This window comes from Oreochromis niloticus, linkage group LG3 (genome assembly GCF_001858045.2).
Source record: "Oreochromis niloticus isolate F11D_XX linkage group LG3, O_niloticus_UMD_NMBU, whole genome shotgun sequence".
In the NCBI taxonomy this organism is placed as follows: Eukaryota; Metazoa; Chordata; class Actinopteri; order Cichliformes; family Cichlidae; genus Oreochromis; species Oreochromis niloticus.
Window position 1 is genome coordinate 56,528,061 of NC_031967.2, and position 16,442 is coordinate 56,544,502.

Here is a 16,442-nt window from a genome sequence, read left to right on the forward strand (position 1 = left end):
ACTCCTGGACTTGAAGACAGGCTGCAGGTACATGTGTGATGAAGAGGACCTACAGCAGTGTGATGGAGCTGCAGGTCTGAAGGAAGTCCTGCTGTCCTGTCCCACCCTCATCTTTACTTCCTCTGTCTTCTCTGGACTTGTCCTCCTGTTTCAGAAACAGCACTGCTTCATGCCGAGGGTGGACGGGAGCGTTGGCTCTGATTCTTTTACCGTCCACCACAAGGAGACGCTGATGCTGACCTCCTGATTCATCTGCATGTGTTCTGCTTCCCACTGCTCACCTCCACCAAAGACTTCACAAACATCTTCTTTCTTTGAGTCCAGTTTGTCCCACAAACACTTCCAAATCTCCTCCTCTGAGATTCTGCAGCTTCTTGCAGTGTGACTCAGCTGACAGACCACAGACTGGCACAGCATCCACACGTGTCTCCTTTCAAACAGGCTCTTGATGTTTCCTCCCACATCAGACTGGCCTCTCAGTCTCCTTTGTTCTCCAGCTGATGAAGCTTCAGTTTTCCATGTTGGTAACAGTAAACTACAGCCTCTGCTGTCAGCTGGGTAACTAAACAGAGCTGCAGCACGTCTCTACGGTGGTGCTACATCCAGCCTACAGGCAGCCGTATACATGCTGTAGTGGTTTACAGTCACCAGGGGGCGCTGTCCCAGCCATGCAGGCAGTGGGCTGCTCTGCTTGTGCTGTTGTTGGTGAAGCTGAAGTGAAAGCGAGAGTTAAAACACTGAACAGTGTCCACTGAGCTTCTCATGTTCTTCTTCTTTGATCCTCCATGTTTGTGCTGAACGCTGCTGTCGCTCTCTTCCCTGTTCCCGCCCACTTTCCAACCAATCAGCATTGGAGCTCGCACAACGTCGTCCACACTGAGCTTTGCTGTGAGCGCGTGGACTCGTCTGCAGAACATTTGCAGTACAATAAGCAGCTGTTCATGCGCCCCAAGCAGCAGCTTCAAGCTCACCTCAAAGAAGTTTAACAGGACGGACGGCTCGTCCATCAGGCGTCCAGCTGTCCGTGACCGTGTCCACAGCAGAGTGTGACCGAGGCTTCATGCTAACACGCACACATGAAGCTAATATATCTGTGAAGGTTCTCAGTCATCCAGGTCATCGTAGTCAAAGGAGTTTGCAAAAGAAAAGCGTCTGGACTTCTTTGAGTTGCTTGAAGACGTTTCACCTCTCATCCGAGAAGCTTCTTCAGTTCTAAGGTCAAATGGCCGAGAGTCCCAGATTTGACCTTAGAACTGAAGAAGCTTCTCGGATGAGAGGTGAAACGTCTTCAAGCAACTCAAAGAAGTCCAGACGCTTTTCTTTTGCAAACTCCTTTGACACATGAAGCTAATACCACCACGAGCAGCTGCTCAGTGGATTTGGAGGAGAAATGTCTGCAGCTTCTCACAGGCAGTATGCAGAACGTGGATCTCCACAAAGACTGTGGAGAGCTCGTCCAGACTCTAAATCCACACTTGTCTGCACAAAACTTCTCACACGTTCCCGTCACAAGTGTCTTCTTTTTTTCTTTCTTTTTTTTTCTCAATGGAAAAGAATATTTTATTTTCAATACCAAACTGTCATAAAACACATAAGCACATACAGAAGTAATAATCTTTCCCTTTTAATTTTTTATAGCATACAAAAAAAAATACATAAATGGGCTGAGTACCTGAATACCCCCCACTCCCTCCCAATAGTGTAAAAATGAATATGTTACAGAGAAAATGAGTTGACCCATACAAAAAAAAGTCAACATAGATAGTAGTACGTATCCTTATAGTTTAATATTAACATTAACTTCTGCTAGCCTCAAAAAACAGGTCTTAACATTAATCAATATTAATATAAATCTTAACCAACAATAATAACAATATTAATATTAATATTAATGATTACTTGCTCCTCTGTCAAAACAAATTAATAATGCTGGAATATCTTTAAATAGAGTATTCTTATAAGGTAGAACAGCCACTGCCGGGAATAGCAGAAAAATTTGTACGATGTCATATGGTGGACTACAGAGAGATATCTCGTGCTGGTAATTTTTCTAAGTATTTAAGTAATGGTTTCCAGTGAGTAAAAAATCTATCCGATGAGCCTCTGATGGAGAATTTTATCTTCTCCAATTTTAAGAGTCCTAAGATATCCTGTAGCCAGACTTTAATTAATGGTGGCTGAGATGATTTCCACAACAATAAAATTCTTTTTCTAGCGATGAGAGAAGCAAAGGCAATAAGGTTATTTTGAATAGCTGTAGTATGAAGGTTATTTGGTGGTTTGCCAAATATAGCGATATGTGGAGTCGGAGTCAATTTTATACCCAATATATCCGAAATTATTTTGAAGAATTGATGCCAAAATTCAGACAACCTAGGACACGCCCAGAACATGTGGGTAAGATTGCAAGGTATCTGTGAGCATCTGTTACATTTATCATCAAATTTATCTGGGTATAATTTTGACAGTTTTTCTTTACTGTAGTGTAATCTGTGGAAAACTTTAAATTGTATTAATGAAAGTCTGGCACAACTACAAGACGAATTAATGGCCCTTACCGCTCCCTCCCAGAACAACTCAGAAAAACTCTTATGGAGTTCTGACTCCCATTTCATCTTGGTCCTGTATAAAAGAGATTCACTAGGTGGAGAAGCTAGTTTATAAAGGTAAGAAATATGTCCCTTTACCAAAGTTTTGGCTCTGAGAACCAAATCTATTCCACTGGAAGTTGGGATTTGTGGGAATAAAGTTGAACATTTCTTTGCAAAGTTTCGCAACTGGAAGTACCGAAACAAATCGGATTTATTAAAATTAATGCGAGTAACTAGTTCGTTAAAACTTGCAAAGACATCATTTACGTATAGATCCCCTAGAGTACCAAGTCCTTTATGTTCTAAAACAGAGAATCTTAAGTCCATCTTTGCTGGCACAAATAAGTGATTGTTGCAGATCGGGGATGCAAGAGGGAGGGTAAGCCAACCAAAGTGGCGTCTTATTTGCGACCAAATTTTTAATGTTTCAGTGACAACTGGGTTGGAAGACCAGGGATGATTGTAAGGTATCACATGCTATCGCGCCATGGCCAGAGGGGCCGATGGCGCGATATGGCAGCCTCGCTTCTGTCAGTCTGCCCCAGGGCAGCTGTGGCTACAACTGTAGCTGCCTCCACCAGTGTGTGTGAATGTGAGAGTGAATGAATAATGGCATTGTAAAGCGCTTTGGGTGCCTTGAAAAGCGCTATATAAATCCAATCCATTATTAAAGCACGTAATGACGAGGAACAGGAGGCCGCTTCACTCTGGCACCAGTTAGTATAGTGAGACGTACACCACAATAATATATTATACATGTTAGATGCCCAATAATACCCAATTAAATTAGGCAGTCCTAATCCTCCAGCTGATCTATCCCTATAAAGAAGCGAGCGACTAGGCCTTGGACGTTTACCGGCCCAAATAAATGACGAAATAGCGTCATTTATAGTTCTGAAAAATGATTTAGGCAGATAAATGGGCAAACTTTGAAATACATATAGATATCTAGGTAATACATTCATTTTAATAATTTGAATCCTACCAGCTAAAGACAGCGGTAGGTAGTTCCATCTTTGAAGATCAGACTTAACTTTCATTGTGAGTAAAGTAATATTCTGTTCCCGCATTAATGTCAGAGATCGTGAAATTGCAATTCCGAGATATTTAAACCCCAAATTAGCCATTTTAAAGGGTATAGTTTATGTAGGTATATCTGCAGCCATTTGATTAACTGGAAAGTATTCGCTTTTGGAGATGTTAAGCTTATATCCCGATAAATAGCTGAAAGAATTTAATACTGATAAAATGTGTGGGATATTTAGTAGAGGATCATTCACATAAAGAAGCAAATCATCTACATAGAGCGACACCTGATGTTTTATACCCCATCTATCAATCCCTCCTAATCCTTTCACCATTTTTAAAGCTACTGAGAGTGGTTCAATCACTAATGCAAATAATAACGGGGAGAGTGGGCACCCCTGTCTTGTCCCCCGAAAAAGTGGAAATGAAGTTGAGCATTGATTATTTGTACAGACAGAGGCGCAAGGAGAGGAGTAAAGTAATTTGACCCATGAAACAAAATTATTATTAAAACCAAATTGTCTTAAAGAAAAGAAAAGATAGGCCCATTCCACTCTATCTCAGGCTTTCTCGGCATCAAGAGATATTATGGCTTCTGGAACGTTAGAGGATGATGGAGAGAGGATGACACCAAGAAGTCTTCTTATGTTAGAGTATGAACATCTTCCTTTTATAAATCCCGTCTGGTCCTCTGAGATAATTGAGGGCATAATCGATTCTAGTCGCCGGGCTAGGATTTTTGCAAGACTTTTAACGTCTACCGGGAGGAGTGATATTGGCCGATAGGATGTGCAGCTCAGTGGGTCTCTGCCATTTTTAAAAATTAAAAAAAATAGTGGATTGCATGAGTGTAGGTAGGTGGCAGAGTTCCTTCTTCGAACGAATAATTAAACATTTCCAGTAGAAATGGAGCTAGCTGGTCTGAAAAAACTTTATAAAACTCGACCGGGTAGCCATCTGGACCTGGTGATTTACCGCTATTCATTGATTGTATTGATTCTTTAATTTCAGAAATTGTAATAGGAGCGTTAGTTTTAAGTTATTTTCAGATGAAACTTTAGGTAGATCCAATTTTTCCAAAAAACGATTTAATTGGCTTTCATCTATGAAAGATTCTGAGGTATAAAGTTGAGTAAAGAAAGATCTGAAAGTATCATTAATTTTATCTGGGTCTGAGGTTATTAAGCCTAAATCATCGGTTATCTGTATAATTTGATTTGACGCTGTTTCAGTCTTCAGTTGCTGTGCCAGGAGACGGCCAGCTTTATCACCATGTTCATATACTAACCCACGAGTTGTTCAGCTTCTGAAGTAAGAAGAATATCTAGTTCCGTTTGAAGTCTTCTTCTTTCTTTATAAAGATCAGGTGTATTTGTAAGAGAGATAGAATTGTCTATCTCTTTTATGGCCTTCTCCAAATCTTTCTGCTGGGATCTACGTAGTTTATTAGAATAAGACGTAAAAGAGATCATTTTACCTCTAATATAGGCTTTTAAAGTGTCCCATAGGATAGATGGGGAGGTTTCATTATTTTTATTAGTTTGGCAAAAAAAAAGTAATCGACTCAGAAATATATTTACAAAAGTTGGTCTCCGCCAGCAAGAGAGGATTTAGCTTCCAATATCTAAATCTCTTTGGCTTCATTGTAAACTGAAGATCTAATACTACTGTGGCATGGTCTGATACCGTTATCGGTAGATACTGAGTAGAAACAATCTCAGGAATAAACGTTTTATCTATCAGAAAATAATCTATTCGCGAAAATGTACGATGCACATGAGAAAAAAAAGAATATTGTTTTGCAGTAGGATGAGCAAAACGCCAAGGGTCGATGAAGCCATAATGGTTCATGAATGTGACAAAAGCCTGGGACATTTTCATAGGTGCAGATGAACGCGGACTGGATTTATCTAATGTTGGATCAGTAACGCAGTTCATATCTCCTCCCATTATTAAAAGGTGAGAATCTAAATTTGAGATAGTAGCAAACAGTGAAGACACAAATTCATGGTCGTCCCAATTAGGAGCGTAAACTGAAATTAGGATAACCTGTCTTCCATATAGCTTGCCTGTGATAATGACATATCGACCGTTTGAGTCTCTAATTACTTTATCCGTGGTGAAATTAGTGTTTTTCCAAATTAGTATAGTTGTGCCCCTTGTTTTTATATTAAAATTAGAATGAAAAATTTGATCAATCCATGATCTATTTAATTTCTTATGATCAGAATTGCATAAATGTGTTTCTTGAAGAAACATTAGGTCAGCGTTTAAATCTTTAATATGCGTCATAACTTTCGTGCGTTTTATTGTGGCATTTAACCCTCCAGTATTTAACGAAATTATCCTCACAACCTGTCCACCAGTAGTTCCCCCTTTGGTTACAGTGGCCATAGTTCGGTGTCCAGCAGTAATGTTATCGTATCGGTCTCGACGAGCAAGCAACCGCAAGTAATTAAAGTCTTCTGAGCAAAAGTTACACGATAAAAAATAAGTACATACATGGCGTTGAACTTAAACAAAATTATATAAAAGCAAAAATATTTCCTTAAACATCAAACCTAATCCCCAAGTATTGTACGTCCCTTTCTCCATCTCCTTTCCTCTTCTTTACCCGTCTCAGCTTTGCAGCTCTTTAACAAAACAACTAAACCCCCCTTATTAACAAATGTAAACCTTACGTAAACAGTCAAGATATATATTAATTTATTAATTTGGACAATATGTATATACCCATACATATATATATACATATATTATATATATATATATATATATATATATATATATATATATATATATATATATATATATATACACACACACACACACACACATACACACACACACACACACTATCCAAATTTTCATATAATAATGATGTGAAACTGAAAAAGTATAAGCTTAAAGTAAAAATACCCCACAGGTACGGTGTACATTTTAGGACATCGTCAGGTCTCAGGAAAAAAGTTGTCAGGTATCAGTCTCACACGAAAAATTGTCAGGTCTCAGAATCACACGAAAAAATGTCAGGTCTCAGAATCACACGAAAAAATGTCAGGTCTCAGAATCACACGAAAAATTGTCAGGTCTCAGGAAAAAAGTTGTCAGGTATCAGTCTCACACGAAAAATTGTCAGGTCTCAGAATCACACGAAAAAATGTCAGGTCTCAGAATCACACGAAAAAATGTCAGGTCTCAGACTCACACGAAAAAATGTCAGGTCTCAGACTCACACGAAAAATTGTCAGGTCTCAGGAAAAAAGTTGTCAGGTCTCAAGACTCACACGAAAAATTGTCAGGTCTCAGAATCACACGAAAAATTGTCAGGTCTCAGAATCACACGAAAAATTGTCAGGTCTCAGAATCACACGAAAAAATGTCGGGTCTCAGAATCACACGAAAAAATGTCAGGTCTCAGACTCAGCTGAGACCTGACAATTGTTGGTGTTGTCCAACAGAGATGACAGCTTAGCCACCATTCTCCTGTCACTCACCACCTCCATTGGGTCCAGAGGGCATCCTAGAACAGAGCTGGCCCTTCGGATCAGCCTGTTCAGTCTCTTCCTGTCCCTGGCAGAGATGTTGCCGCCCCAGCAGACCACACCGTAAAAGATGGCTGAGGCCACCACAGAGTCATAGAAGGTCTTCAGGAGTGGGCCCTCCACTCCAAACGACCTGAGTCTCCGCAGCAGGTACAGCCTGCTCTGCCCTTTCCTGTAGAGGGCGTCTGAGTTATGAGTCCAGTCCAGTTTGTTGTTCAGATGAACACCAAGGTACCTGTAGCTGTCCACAGCCTCAATGTCCATACCTTGGATGTTCAGTGGTTGCAGTGGAGGATGTTTGTGCCTGCGGAAGTCTACCACCAGCTCCTTGGTTTTACTGGCATTGATCTGGACTTTCTACTACTTACTTTCTACACCAGGATCCTTTTCTACGTAGCTGACGGCTGGTAACTGTGCAGGGGCGGATCTAGCAAAGTTTAGCCAGGGGGGCCGATAGGGCATGAACAGGGAAAAGGGGGCACAAAGACATACTTTTCTTTCTTATTCTCATTTAAAATGTCGAGCTTTTAATAAATAATTATCTGAATCTTACACCCAAAGTTTTAATCTGATGTAAAATGTATAGAAGTCCATTACTGTATATAGTAACTGTTAAGTCTAATATACCCTAGTAAGCTATAGTACTTTTTCCTTTGGGAAAGTACCATTTGTGAATTCTGCAATTCTGTTGAAGAAAGATGTTGAATCTATTTAATTATTGTAGAAAAATAATTTATTTCTGTGCATTTTTTTTCACCCTGCATCAAATTTAAGTTGATTACATCGATTAAGCATCATGAGGCAGAGGGTGGGGGGTGGTTCCCTATTTTCTTTTGCTGGGAGTTTGCAACCCTATTAGTTAGGTTGCTTAATATTTCTGCTAAGTCCATCCATCCATCCATTCGCTTCCGCTTATCCTTTTCAGGGTCGCGGGGGGCGCTGGAGCCTATCCCAGCTGTCATAGGGCGAGAGGCGGGGTACGCCCTGGACAGGTCGCCAGTCTGTCGCAGGGCTAACACACAGGGACGGACAACCATTCACGCTCACATTCACTCGCACATTTACACCTAGTGGCAATTTGGATTATCCAATTAACCTATCCCCACAAGCTGCATGTCTTTGGACGGTGGGAGGAAGCCGGAGTACCCGGAGGGAACCCACGCAAACACGGGGAGAACATGCAAACTCCACACAGAAAGACCCCGGCCTGATGGTGGAACTGAACTCAGGACCTTCTTGCTGTGCGGCAACAGTGCTAACCACCGTGCCACCGTGCTGCCTGTACTCTTTAAAATACCAGAATAGGGAGGATGGAGCAGGTTTAAGTTTATTAGATTGATCAGTGTTGCTGAACTATGAAATATTTTGGGTGCAGTGTATTTTTTTACATACAGGTATAACAGAATAGCTTTAGTGTTGTTGTTTATTTAAACTGGAGTATGAACTTATACAAAATGCAGCAAGATATTAAAAAACAGTTTTATTGATTAAAACACACTATATCGGATTCATATCGGAATCGGCAGATATCCAAATTTATGATATCGGTATCGGACATAAAAAAGTGGTATCGTGCCATCTCTACAGGGTGGTAGAATAAATATCATCAAGATGAGAATATTTCCTAAATTTTAGTATTTTTTTCAATGTCTTCCAATGTTTTTAACAAAGTCTTGTTTAACAATGTGAACAGTCACATTTCTTCCTTTATTTGGAACAAAAAGCCACCCAGGCTGAAACAGAGTTTATTACACAGACCGTGGAGCGCAGGAGGCAAATCTTTGTTGTGTTACTGGGCATCAAATATAAGGGCTTTATTATGCTGGGTAAAAGATGATGATCATTTTTTTTCATGGGTAACACTGGAACAGTTGTCAGTGAATCGATGCTCCCTGTTTGGTTACTGGCTGGGCCGTGGCTGCATTGGTTTGGATGGGTTGGGGGGCTGTTTACTGATCCTGCTGTAATTGTTGTCAGATATAATTTTATGTTCAATGAAAAAACCCTCATATGATCTTATAGGTGATGTAACAGTTTGATAGGATCCAGAGGCGACTGCCATTGGAAAGAGTTATTTTTTAAACACAGGCTTGAAAAAGTCTTCAAATATTTTGTTTTCAGTTATGTAAAAGTTGTTAAAAGTAAATTGAAATTGTTATAATTGCTATAAATTCAACACAAAGTGATGTGTTACCCCAGAATGGTTCAGACAGCAACATTGTTTTCTTGGCCTTATAATCACACTGACAGTTGTTTTATTACTACAATTCAGGATGACTAGTAACAAAAAAGTTTATCATTATCTTCATCTGCATGTAAATAAAAAAACAATAACAGTCTGTCCTGGTGGTGTCCAGTCAAACACGTCTCTGTGAAAGCTTCAATCCAACAGGCTCCAAAGTCCTTCTGCTCATTTCCTCGCCGGGTTCTTGATGCTCCTGTACCATCTCTCTGTCATCCTCCTCGCTCCCTCTTTGCACTCAGTCTTTGTGCATCATTAACACTCACATGTGGAAAACCAAAGTTTTACTGAGCAGAAGATGATCATCAGTGACGCTGTCTTTAAAATACTCTTGTTAGAAATGTACGACTTTAATGTGAAACATTCAGAGTTTTTTCTCTTGTTGTGTTTGTTTGAAGCTGCTTCCTGTTGGCTTCAGCTGTTTGGAGTTTCCATTTTCTAAACTTCTACATTCTGAACCTTCTTCAGCTCTGAACAGATGATGAAACACTGAATGATTTCAAACACTTTGTCTAATAAACTTACATCTTTCATTCTTTATACAGATTGAAGGACTGTGATTTGTCAGAGATCAGCTGTGATTATCTGGGAGCAGCACTGAAGTCCAACCCCTTCCATCTGAGACAGCTGGAGCTGAGCATCAACAACAAGCTGCAGGATTCAGGAGTGAAGCATCTGTGTGGTTTCCTGGAGAGTCCAGGATGTAAACTTGAAACTCTGAGGTCAGTCAGCATGTTTTAGTTGTGCTGAGATGAATATGATGTGAAAGTTGTGCTGACACTAAACTGCAGACATCAGGCTGATATTATACTGATCCACACTGAGGATCTTCATGGTAAAGTCTGTTTTCTTCTTCTCTGGTTTAGTCCATTGACTGCAGCAGAACAATGTTCACATTTCAAACAGTGAGACTCAACGTATGGCCCGTGGCCCACACGCGGCCTGCCCACCTTTCCTGATTCAGAGAGAGGGGACCCTGATTAACTGTGTAGCTTCTTCCTCACAGTTCTAAGTATCAGACACAACAATGAATAATCCACAGCTGACTGTCTTTAGCAGGTCAAAGGTCACGGCACACAGCAGACAGTCAGAAATCTTCTAACTCTGATCATTTATCAGTTGTGACACTGTGAGACTTGATCAGAGGTGTGATCATCACAGCAGAGGCCTTTGTGTCAAAGTCACTGAGGATCAAACAGAAACACATGAAGCAGATTTTCCTCTTCTGGCTTTTTATAGCAGATAAACTTCAAAATCTTCTGCAGTCGATCAAAAACTGAAGCAAACCATGAATCAACATGTGAACATGAGCTGATGCTGCTGAAGTGAAGCAAAGTTACAGAGGTTTGATTACAGACACAGCTGAGAGTTTGTAATCTGTCAGCATTTTAAAAAGTTTCCATGGAACAGCAGAAATGAGGCTTTGCTGTCAGAGGCCGACAGCACTGAACACAACAGCAGACTGGTGGCTAAGAAACAGTGAATGATGCAGAAACAGATGTTTGAAGCTGTTCTTGGAGGACACTGAGAGAGAGAGAGAGCTGTGCAGGCAGGAACAGCCAAAGTCAGAGAGAATTCATCAGCATATTTATCAAACGTGAAGCAGAGTTTGATCTTCTTCTGCTGCTGGTTCACTCAGTTTTGGTTGGAGACAGATGAAACCTGCAGCTTCAGGATCTGTGAGCTGTCCACTTTCAGCCCCGACGGCGTGTCCGTGTCCGTGCCGTCGAGCGAACGATCCACGCTCTGGGTTTCCATCTTTGTGTGTTTAGCTGCTCTCATTTACTGTTTTAGCTGTTTGCTGCTTGTTGAAATAGTTTGTGAGCTTTAAGCTGAGATTCTGGCAAAATATATTTATATTAAACATCGATTCAGGATTGAATGAATCAACATCGTTTGATTCAAATTCAAACCATTTAAATGGGAACATGAATTTTTTACAGCCGCCTCTAATGCTGGGTAATGTCAGCTGGTCCATGTGCAGCTGGCTGTGAGGCTCAGGGAGCGTCTACAAAGTGCAACACTGAAAGAACATCATCCATAAATATTGAGGAATAACTGGACTCTCATACAGCGAGACTCAAATGCCTTTAAACATCAGCTTATCCTGCTGATCCAAGTCCAACATTGAGTTTGTAAAAACATGTTTGTCAATCATTTTGTTTGGTTTGTGAGGAAAATGATTCAATAACTTGCTGCTAATACACAACATTTCATCATATTTCCTCATAACCCTCTTTTGTCTGACCATTTGATCCCATTTGAATTTGCAATAAAGGATCCACAGAGTTTGGTGACAATAATGACAGTAGATGTTTGTGTGATGGAAGCAAATGAGTGTGTGATGTTCTTTCAGTGTTGCACTTTGTAGACGCTCCCTGAGCACTGGTCTCACAGCCAGCTGCACATAGAGACCAGTGTTGTTAGTCCAGGTCAGAAGATGACTTGTTGGAATGAAAATGAGCTTGTAGTTTGTCTGCTTTAATCATGTGACTGGAAAAAGGTGTTGGACTTCAAATATGTCCGTTTCTTTCACACTTCACCTTTAAAAGTGAAGCCATGTGGTTCCTGGAAGGAAAAACACGACTTTTTCAAGTCTTTGTCCTGTTTTTATGATAAATGTACGACTTTAATGTGAAACATTCAGAGTTTTTTCTCTTGTTGTGTTTGTTTGAAGCTGCTTCCTGTTGGCTTCAGCTGTTTGGAGTTTCCGTTTTCTAAACTTCTACATTCTGAACCTTCTTCAGCTCTGAACAGATGATGAAACACTGAATGATTTCAAGCTCACACTTTGTCTAATAAACTTACATCTTTCATTCTTTATACAGATTGAAGTGCTGTGGTTTGTCAGAGATCAGCTGTGATTATCTGGCAGCAGCACTGAAGTCCAACCCCTTCCATCTGAGCGTGCTGGACATGGATGGAAACAACCCGCAGGATTCAGGAGTGAAGCATCTGTGTGGTTTCCTGGAGAGTCCAGGATGTGGACTTGAAACTCTGAGGTCAGTCACATGTTTTAGTTGTGCTGAGATGAATATGATGTGAAAGTTGTGCTGACACTAAACTGCAGACATCAGGCTGATATTATACTGATCCACACTGAGGATCTTCATGGTAAAGTCTGTTTTCTTCTTCTCTGGTTTAGTCCATTGACTGCAGCAGAACAATGTTCACATTTCAAACCTTCAAAGAAGAAGAAAAATCCTCCACTGGATAATTCACTGTGAAACTCTCCAACTCTTCATTCCACCTTAAAGTCTGTCTGACACTGAAATCCAAAGCAAAATGTGCGTTTGCTTTACAGACAGCAGTCCAACACAAACATACATACATCATCCAAAACACAGTCCAACATCCAAATCTCCTCCACTGCCAGCATGAATGATGGGAAAGAGAAGGAGGAAGACTCTGACATTCAGGGTTAGAATGAGTTTCATGAAGCAGACTGTGAAGATCAAAGCTGCATCAGAAGCTTACATGAATGAATGAGTGGACAGAAGTGGACAGAGATCATCTGAAGCACTTCAAAGGCTTTAAATCAGCACATTTCTCTTTATTCTTTATCAACTCTGTTAGTTTCTCTCAGGTTTCTGTGGAATGAAGCTAACAGCAGGCTAATAAGATGCTGACCAAAAGGTTTCTATTAAAGGTTGTAATTTGTATCTGAAAAAGTGCTTTGGCTCAGCAGGGATCAGCTTACAGGTAGAATACAGCTGCTGGATGGGATTAGCATGTCATAGCTATCTACCAAACTGCTAACTGGGGGATTTCAGGCCATCTATGGATCATTTTTGCTAACTGTTTATTCAGCTTGGGCTCACAAGGCTGCAGCCTGTGCCCTAGCTGTCATAGGGCAAGAGGCGTGGTCCACCTGCACAGGTGAGCAGTCCATCACAGGGCCAACAGAGAGAGACAGAGAAGCACTCTCTCACATCCACACCTACAGCCAATTTAGAAGCACCAATGAAGCTAAGCAGCATTTCATTGGACTGTGGGAGAACATCCAACCTCCACAGAAAGGCCAACAAGCTTCAACCTACAACCTTCTTGCTTTAAGGCACTAGTGCCAACCACTTTTCCCCATTTCAGCCCAAATCCTGCATCTTCCTGTTTCTGACTCCAGGCCAGCTCCACTAACACTTTCTCCTCAGACACTGCCACCTAGTGGAGGAAGTCTTAGTTCCATTTGAAGCTTCAGATTACAGTTAGTTCCTTTACAAAGAGGTGGAGGTGGTGGGGCCACAGCACCATCATCACTGAGTGCCATAGGACACTTAACCTTTGTTTCCATATGCTGTAAACTTCCTGTTGTTCCAAGGAGGACTGGAAAATGTGTGAAAATCTCCCAGTCAGTTCCTCACAGCACACTTCAATCATTTCCCTCCCACAGCATCAGGACCAGGGCTTTTTCTCTCTTTGGTCCCACTAAGAGATTTCCACACAAACACCTCATCAGTGGGACTCTCAGAGCTACCAGCCCTTTGCTACAATCACAAAGCTCTTCATTGAAATCAATGATATCAAAGCTGGAATCCAATGAGTCCAAGTCTTCTGCTGATTCAGCATCACATTCATCTTTGCTCCTTGTTCTGCATCCCCACCATGGACTTCATTCCTTTCCAAGCCAGCCTTGAGTGTCCTTTATTCAGCTCATCCTCTGCTTTACTTTTACACCTGATTTTAGCTGCTTTATCTCTCTTTCAACATGTTTCTGTGCCTCAATCTTTTTATTCTCTCCCTCATAACAAGACAGCTTCTTCTGCCTGAGAACATGTTGGAGTGATTTACTAATCCAGGGCTGCTTATTGGGGAAAATACTTCCTGTTTCCAAAGTAATCCCCATTTTTCCCACAAAGAAATGTCAGTAGAAATCGATGATCTAAGTGAGAACATGAGCCTTTAAAAAGTCCCAGTGGGTGCAGTCAAAGCAGTCCCTCGGTCCCAGTATAGAGTCTCTGGTCCAGAGTGGAACAACTGTGTGCCCAGTTTGAGCTCTCTTCAGTCCTGTGACCTGACAGACCCAGAGGGGCCATCACATCACATGTAGAAGCTCCCCTAATGGAGCCACAACACATGTCCAATACTTAGTCTGTCTTGTTGGACCAACTGGAAGAAATGATTCAAGGACTTAATCACAGAACAGAGATTCAAATCTCCAAAATCCAACTGGCTGCATCAGGACATATAGTCTGAAACTCTGCACAGTTTCCTGTTTGAAGCTGCTTCCTGTTGGCTTCAGCTGTTTGGAGTTTCCATTTTCTAAACTTCTACATTCTGAACCTTCTTCAGCTCTGAACAGATGATGAAACACTGAATGATTTCAAGCTCACACTTTGTCTAATAAACTTACATCTTTCATTCTTTATACAGATTGAGTTACTGTGGTTTGTCAGAGATCAGCTGTGATTATCTGGCAGCAGCACTGAAGTCCAACCCCTCCCATCTGAGACAGCTGGACCTGTATGGAAACAACCTGAAGGATCCAGATGTGAAGCAGCTGTCTGATCTTCAGCAGAGTCCAGACTGCAGACTGGAGTATCTGAGGTCAGTAGAGTGATGGAGTGAGTGGGTGGTGCTGTCAGCAGTATTGTACTAAACACAGTCAGTGTGAAACAAAGATCCAGTGTTTCCTGTAAAGCTGCAGCTTCTCAGTGAAGCTGTGAGAGGAGAATGGTGACAGGCTTCAGGATTGGACACAAACACTTCCTGTTTCTCACCTTTATGGTCACCATAGTAACGGCTGACACGCTCTGATCAAACGCTGTCAACAGCCAATCAGCTCTCTGAACAAAGCAGCACGCAGACCAATGACTGCATTCATTTCCAGGTTTAAAGCAGTGAAGAACACAGTCTGTAGGTGAGGAAGAATTTAGTGAGAGCAGATGTTTGGATGGAATTCCTCCAGTTAACAGCTGGAACATCTGGATTGTTGGGCTTGTTGTTGGGGTTCCTACAGAGCTCAGAGTGGACACACCAAGGTTCTTCTAATGAATGAAAGTCCAAACTCAAACTAGGAGGGAAAAACATTTTCATCAACTTCAATAAAAATCCAAAGATTAGAGAAAGTGAAGCAACAATGAGTCCTAGTACAGTCCCAGCACTGAAGTCCCTGCTGCTCTTTATACTGGATGTGCTGCATCACTGACTGACAGCTGATGAAGAGTCTCTGGAAACACTCGTTTATCTCCTCTGCTCTTCCTTCTTCTCTCTGCAGGTGGAGGTGATGATGGTAACAGGACGGTGTGTGTGCTGAGAGAGGAGGAGCTGTGTCCTGATGATCCAGAGAGGTTGAAGCAGCAGCAGCTTGTGTGTAGAGACGCTCTGACTGGGCCATGTTACTGGGAGGTGGAGAGGAGAGCTTCATCCAGCAGTGACTGACAGAGGAATGAAGTGCAGATGACTGTCAGTGCTGCAGAGTGAACTGCTCTGAGAACAGCTCCACTGTCAGACACAATGTAGAGTCCAGCATCATCCCTGTGTGTCCCTCTGGATCTGACAGAGGATCATCAGTGGATCTGGACTGCTCTGCTGCTGCTCTGTCCTTCTACAGTCTCTGCACAGTCTCTGTCTCACTCTGGCTTCAGATCCTCCTGGATCAAACTCACCTGGAAAGACTTTCAAACATGGCTGAATATATTTGATATATACTGTAGATGTCACTTGTAAATACAGTCTGTGAGCAGCTATGAGCTGACCTCAGGAATTCACATGACAAGGTGGGGCCAGGTTTCACAATGAGCTCACCCGAAACCCGGGCTGATTAGGTCCCACACCCGCTTTCACACCTTGGCGCATGTGATTAGAGGATCACCAGGGGGTCCTTTGTCCCTCCTTGGGGGGGATACTCCCACTGGGTTTAAATCTGGGACTCTCGGCCATTTGACCTTAGAACTGAAGAAGCTTCTCGGATGAGAGGTGAAACGTCTTCAAGCAACTTAAAGAAGTCCAGACGCTTTTCTTTGCAAACTCCTTTGACTACGATGACCTGGATGACTGAGAACCTTCACAGACGAGCTGAAAGATCTTTCTAGAAACACA

The 16,442-nt window shown here is 41.7% G+C and overlaps 1 protein-coding gene across 17 annotated transcripts in view; it reads left to right on the plus strand.

The window, feature by feature from the left end:
• The window catches only part of LOC109201101 (NACHT, LRR and PYD domains-containing protein 12), a 79,531-nt gene extending 63,764 nt beyond the window's left edge, over positions 1 to 15,767 (plus strand). For 14 of the 17 annotated variants that reach the window (XM_025903302.1, XM_025903343.1, XM_025903304.1 and 11 more), the window contains 4 exons: positions 9,950 to 10,126; positions 12,233 to 12,406; positions 14,775 to 14,948; positions 15,619 to 15,767. In XM_025903302.1, coding sequence (XP_025759087.1) covers positions 9,950 to 10,126; positions 12,233 to 12,406; positions 14,775 to 14,948; positions 15,619 to 15,628 — 535 coding nt within the window. In that variant the 3' untranslated portion in view covers positions 15,629 to 15,767. The remainder of the gene's footprint in view (positions 1 to 9,949; positions 10,127 to 12,232; positions 12,407 to 14,774; positions 14,949 to 15,618) is intronic. The other 3 variants (XM_025903355.1, XM_025903339.1, XM_025903347.1) reach the window with 3 other exon arrangements.
• Positions 15,768 to 16,442: the final 675 nt, after the last annotated feature.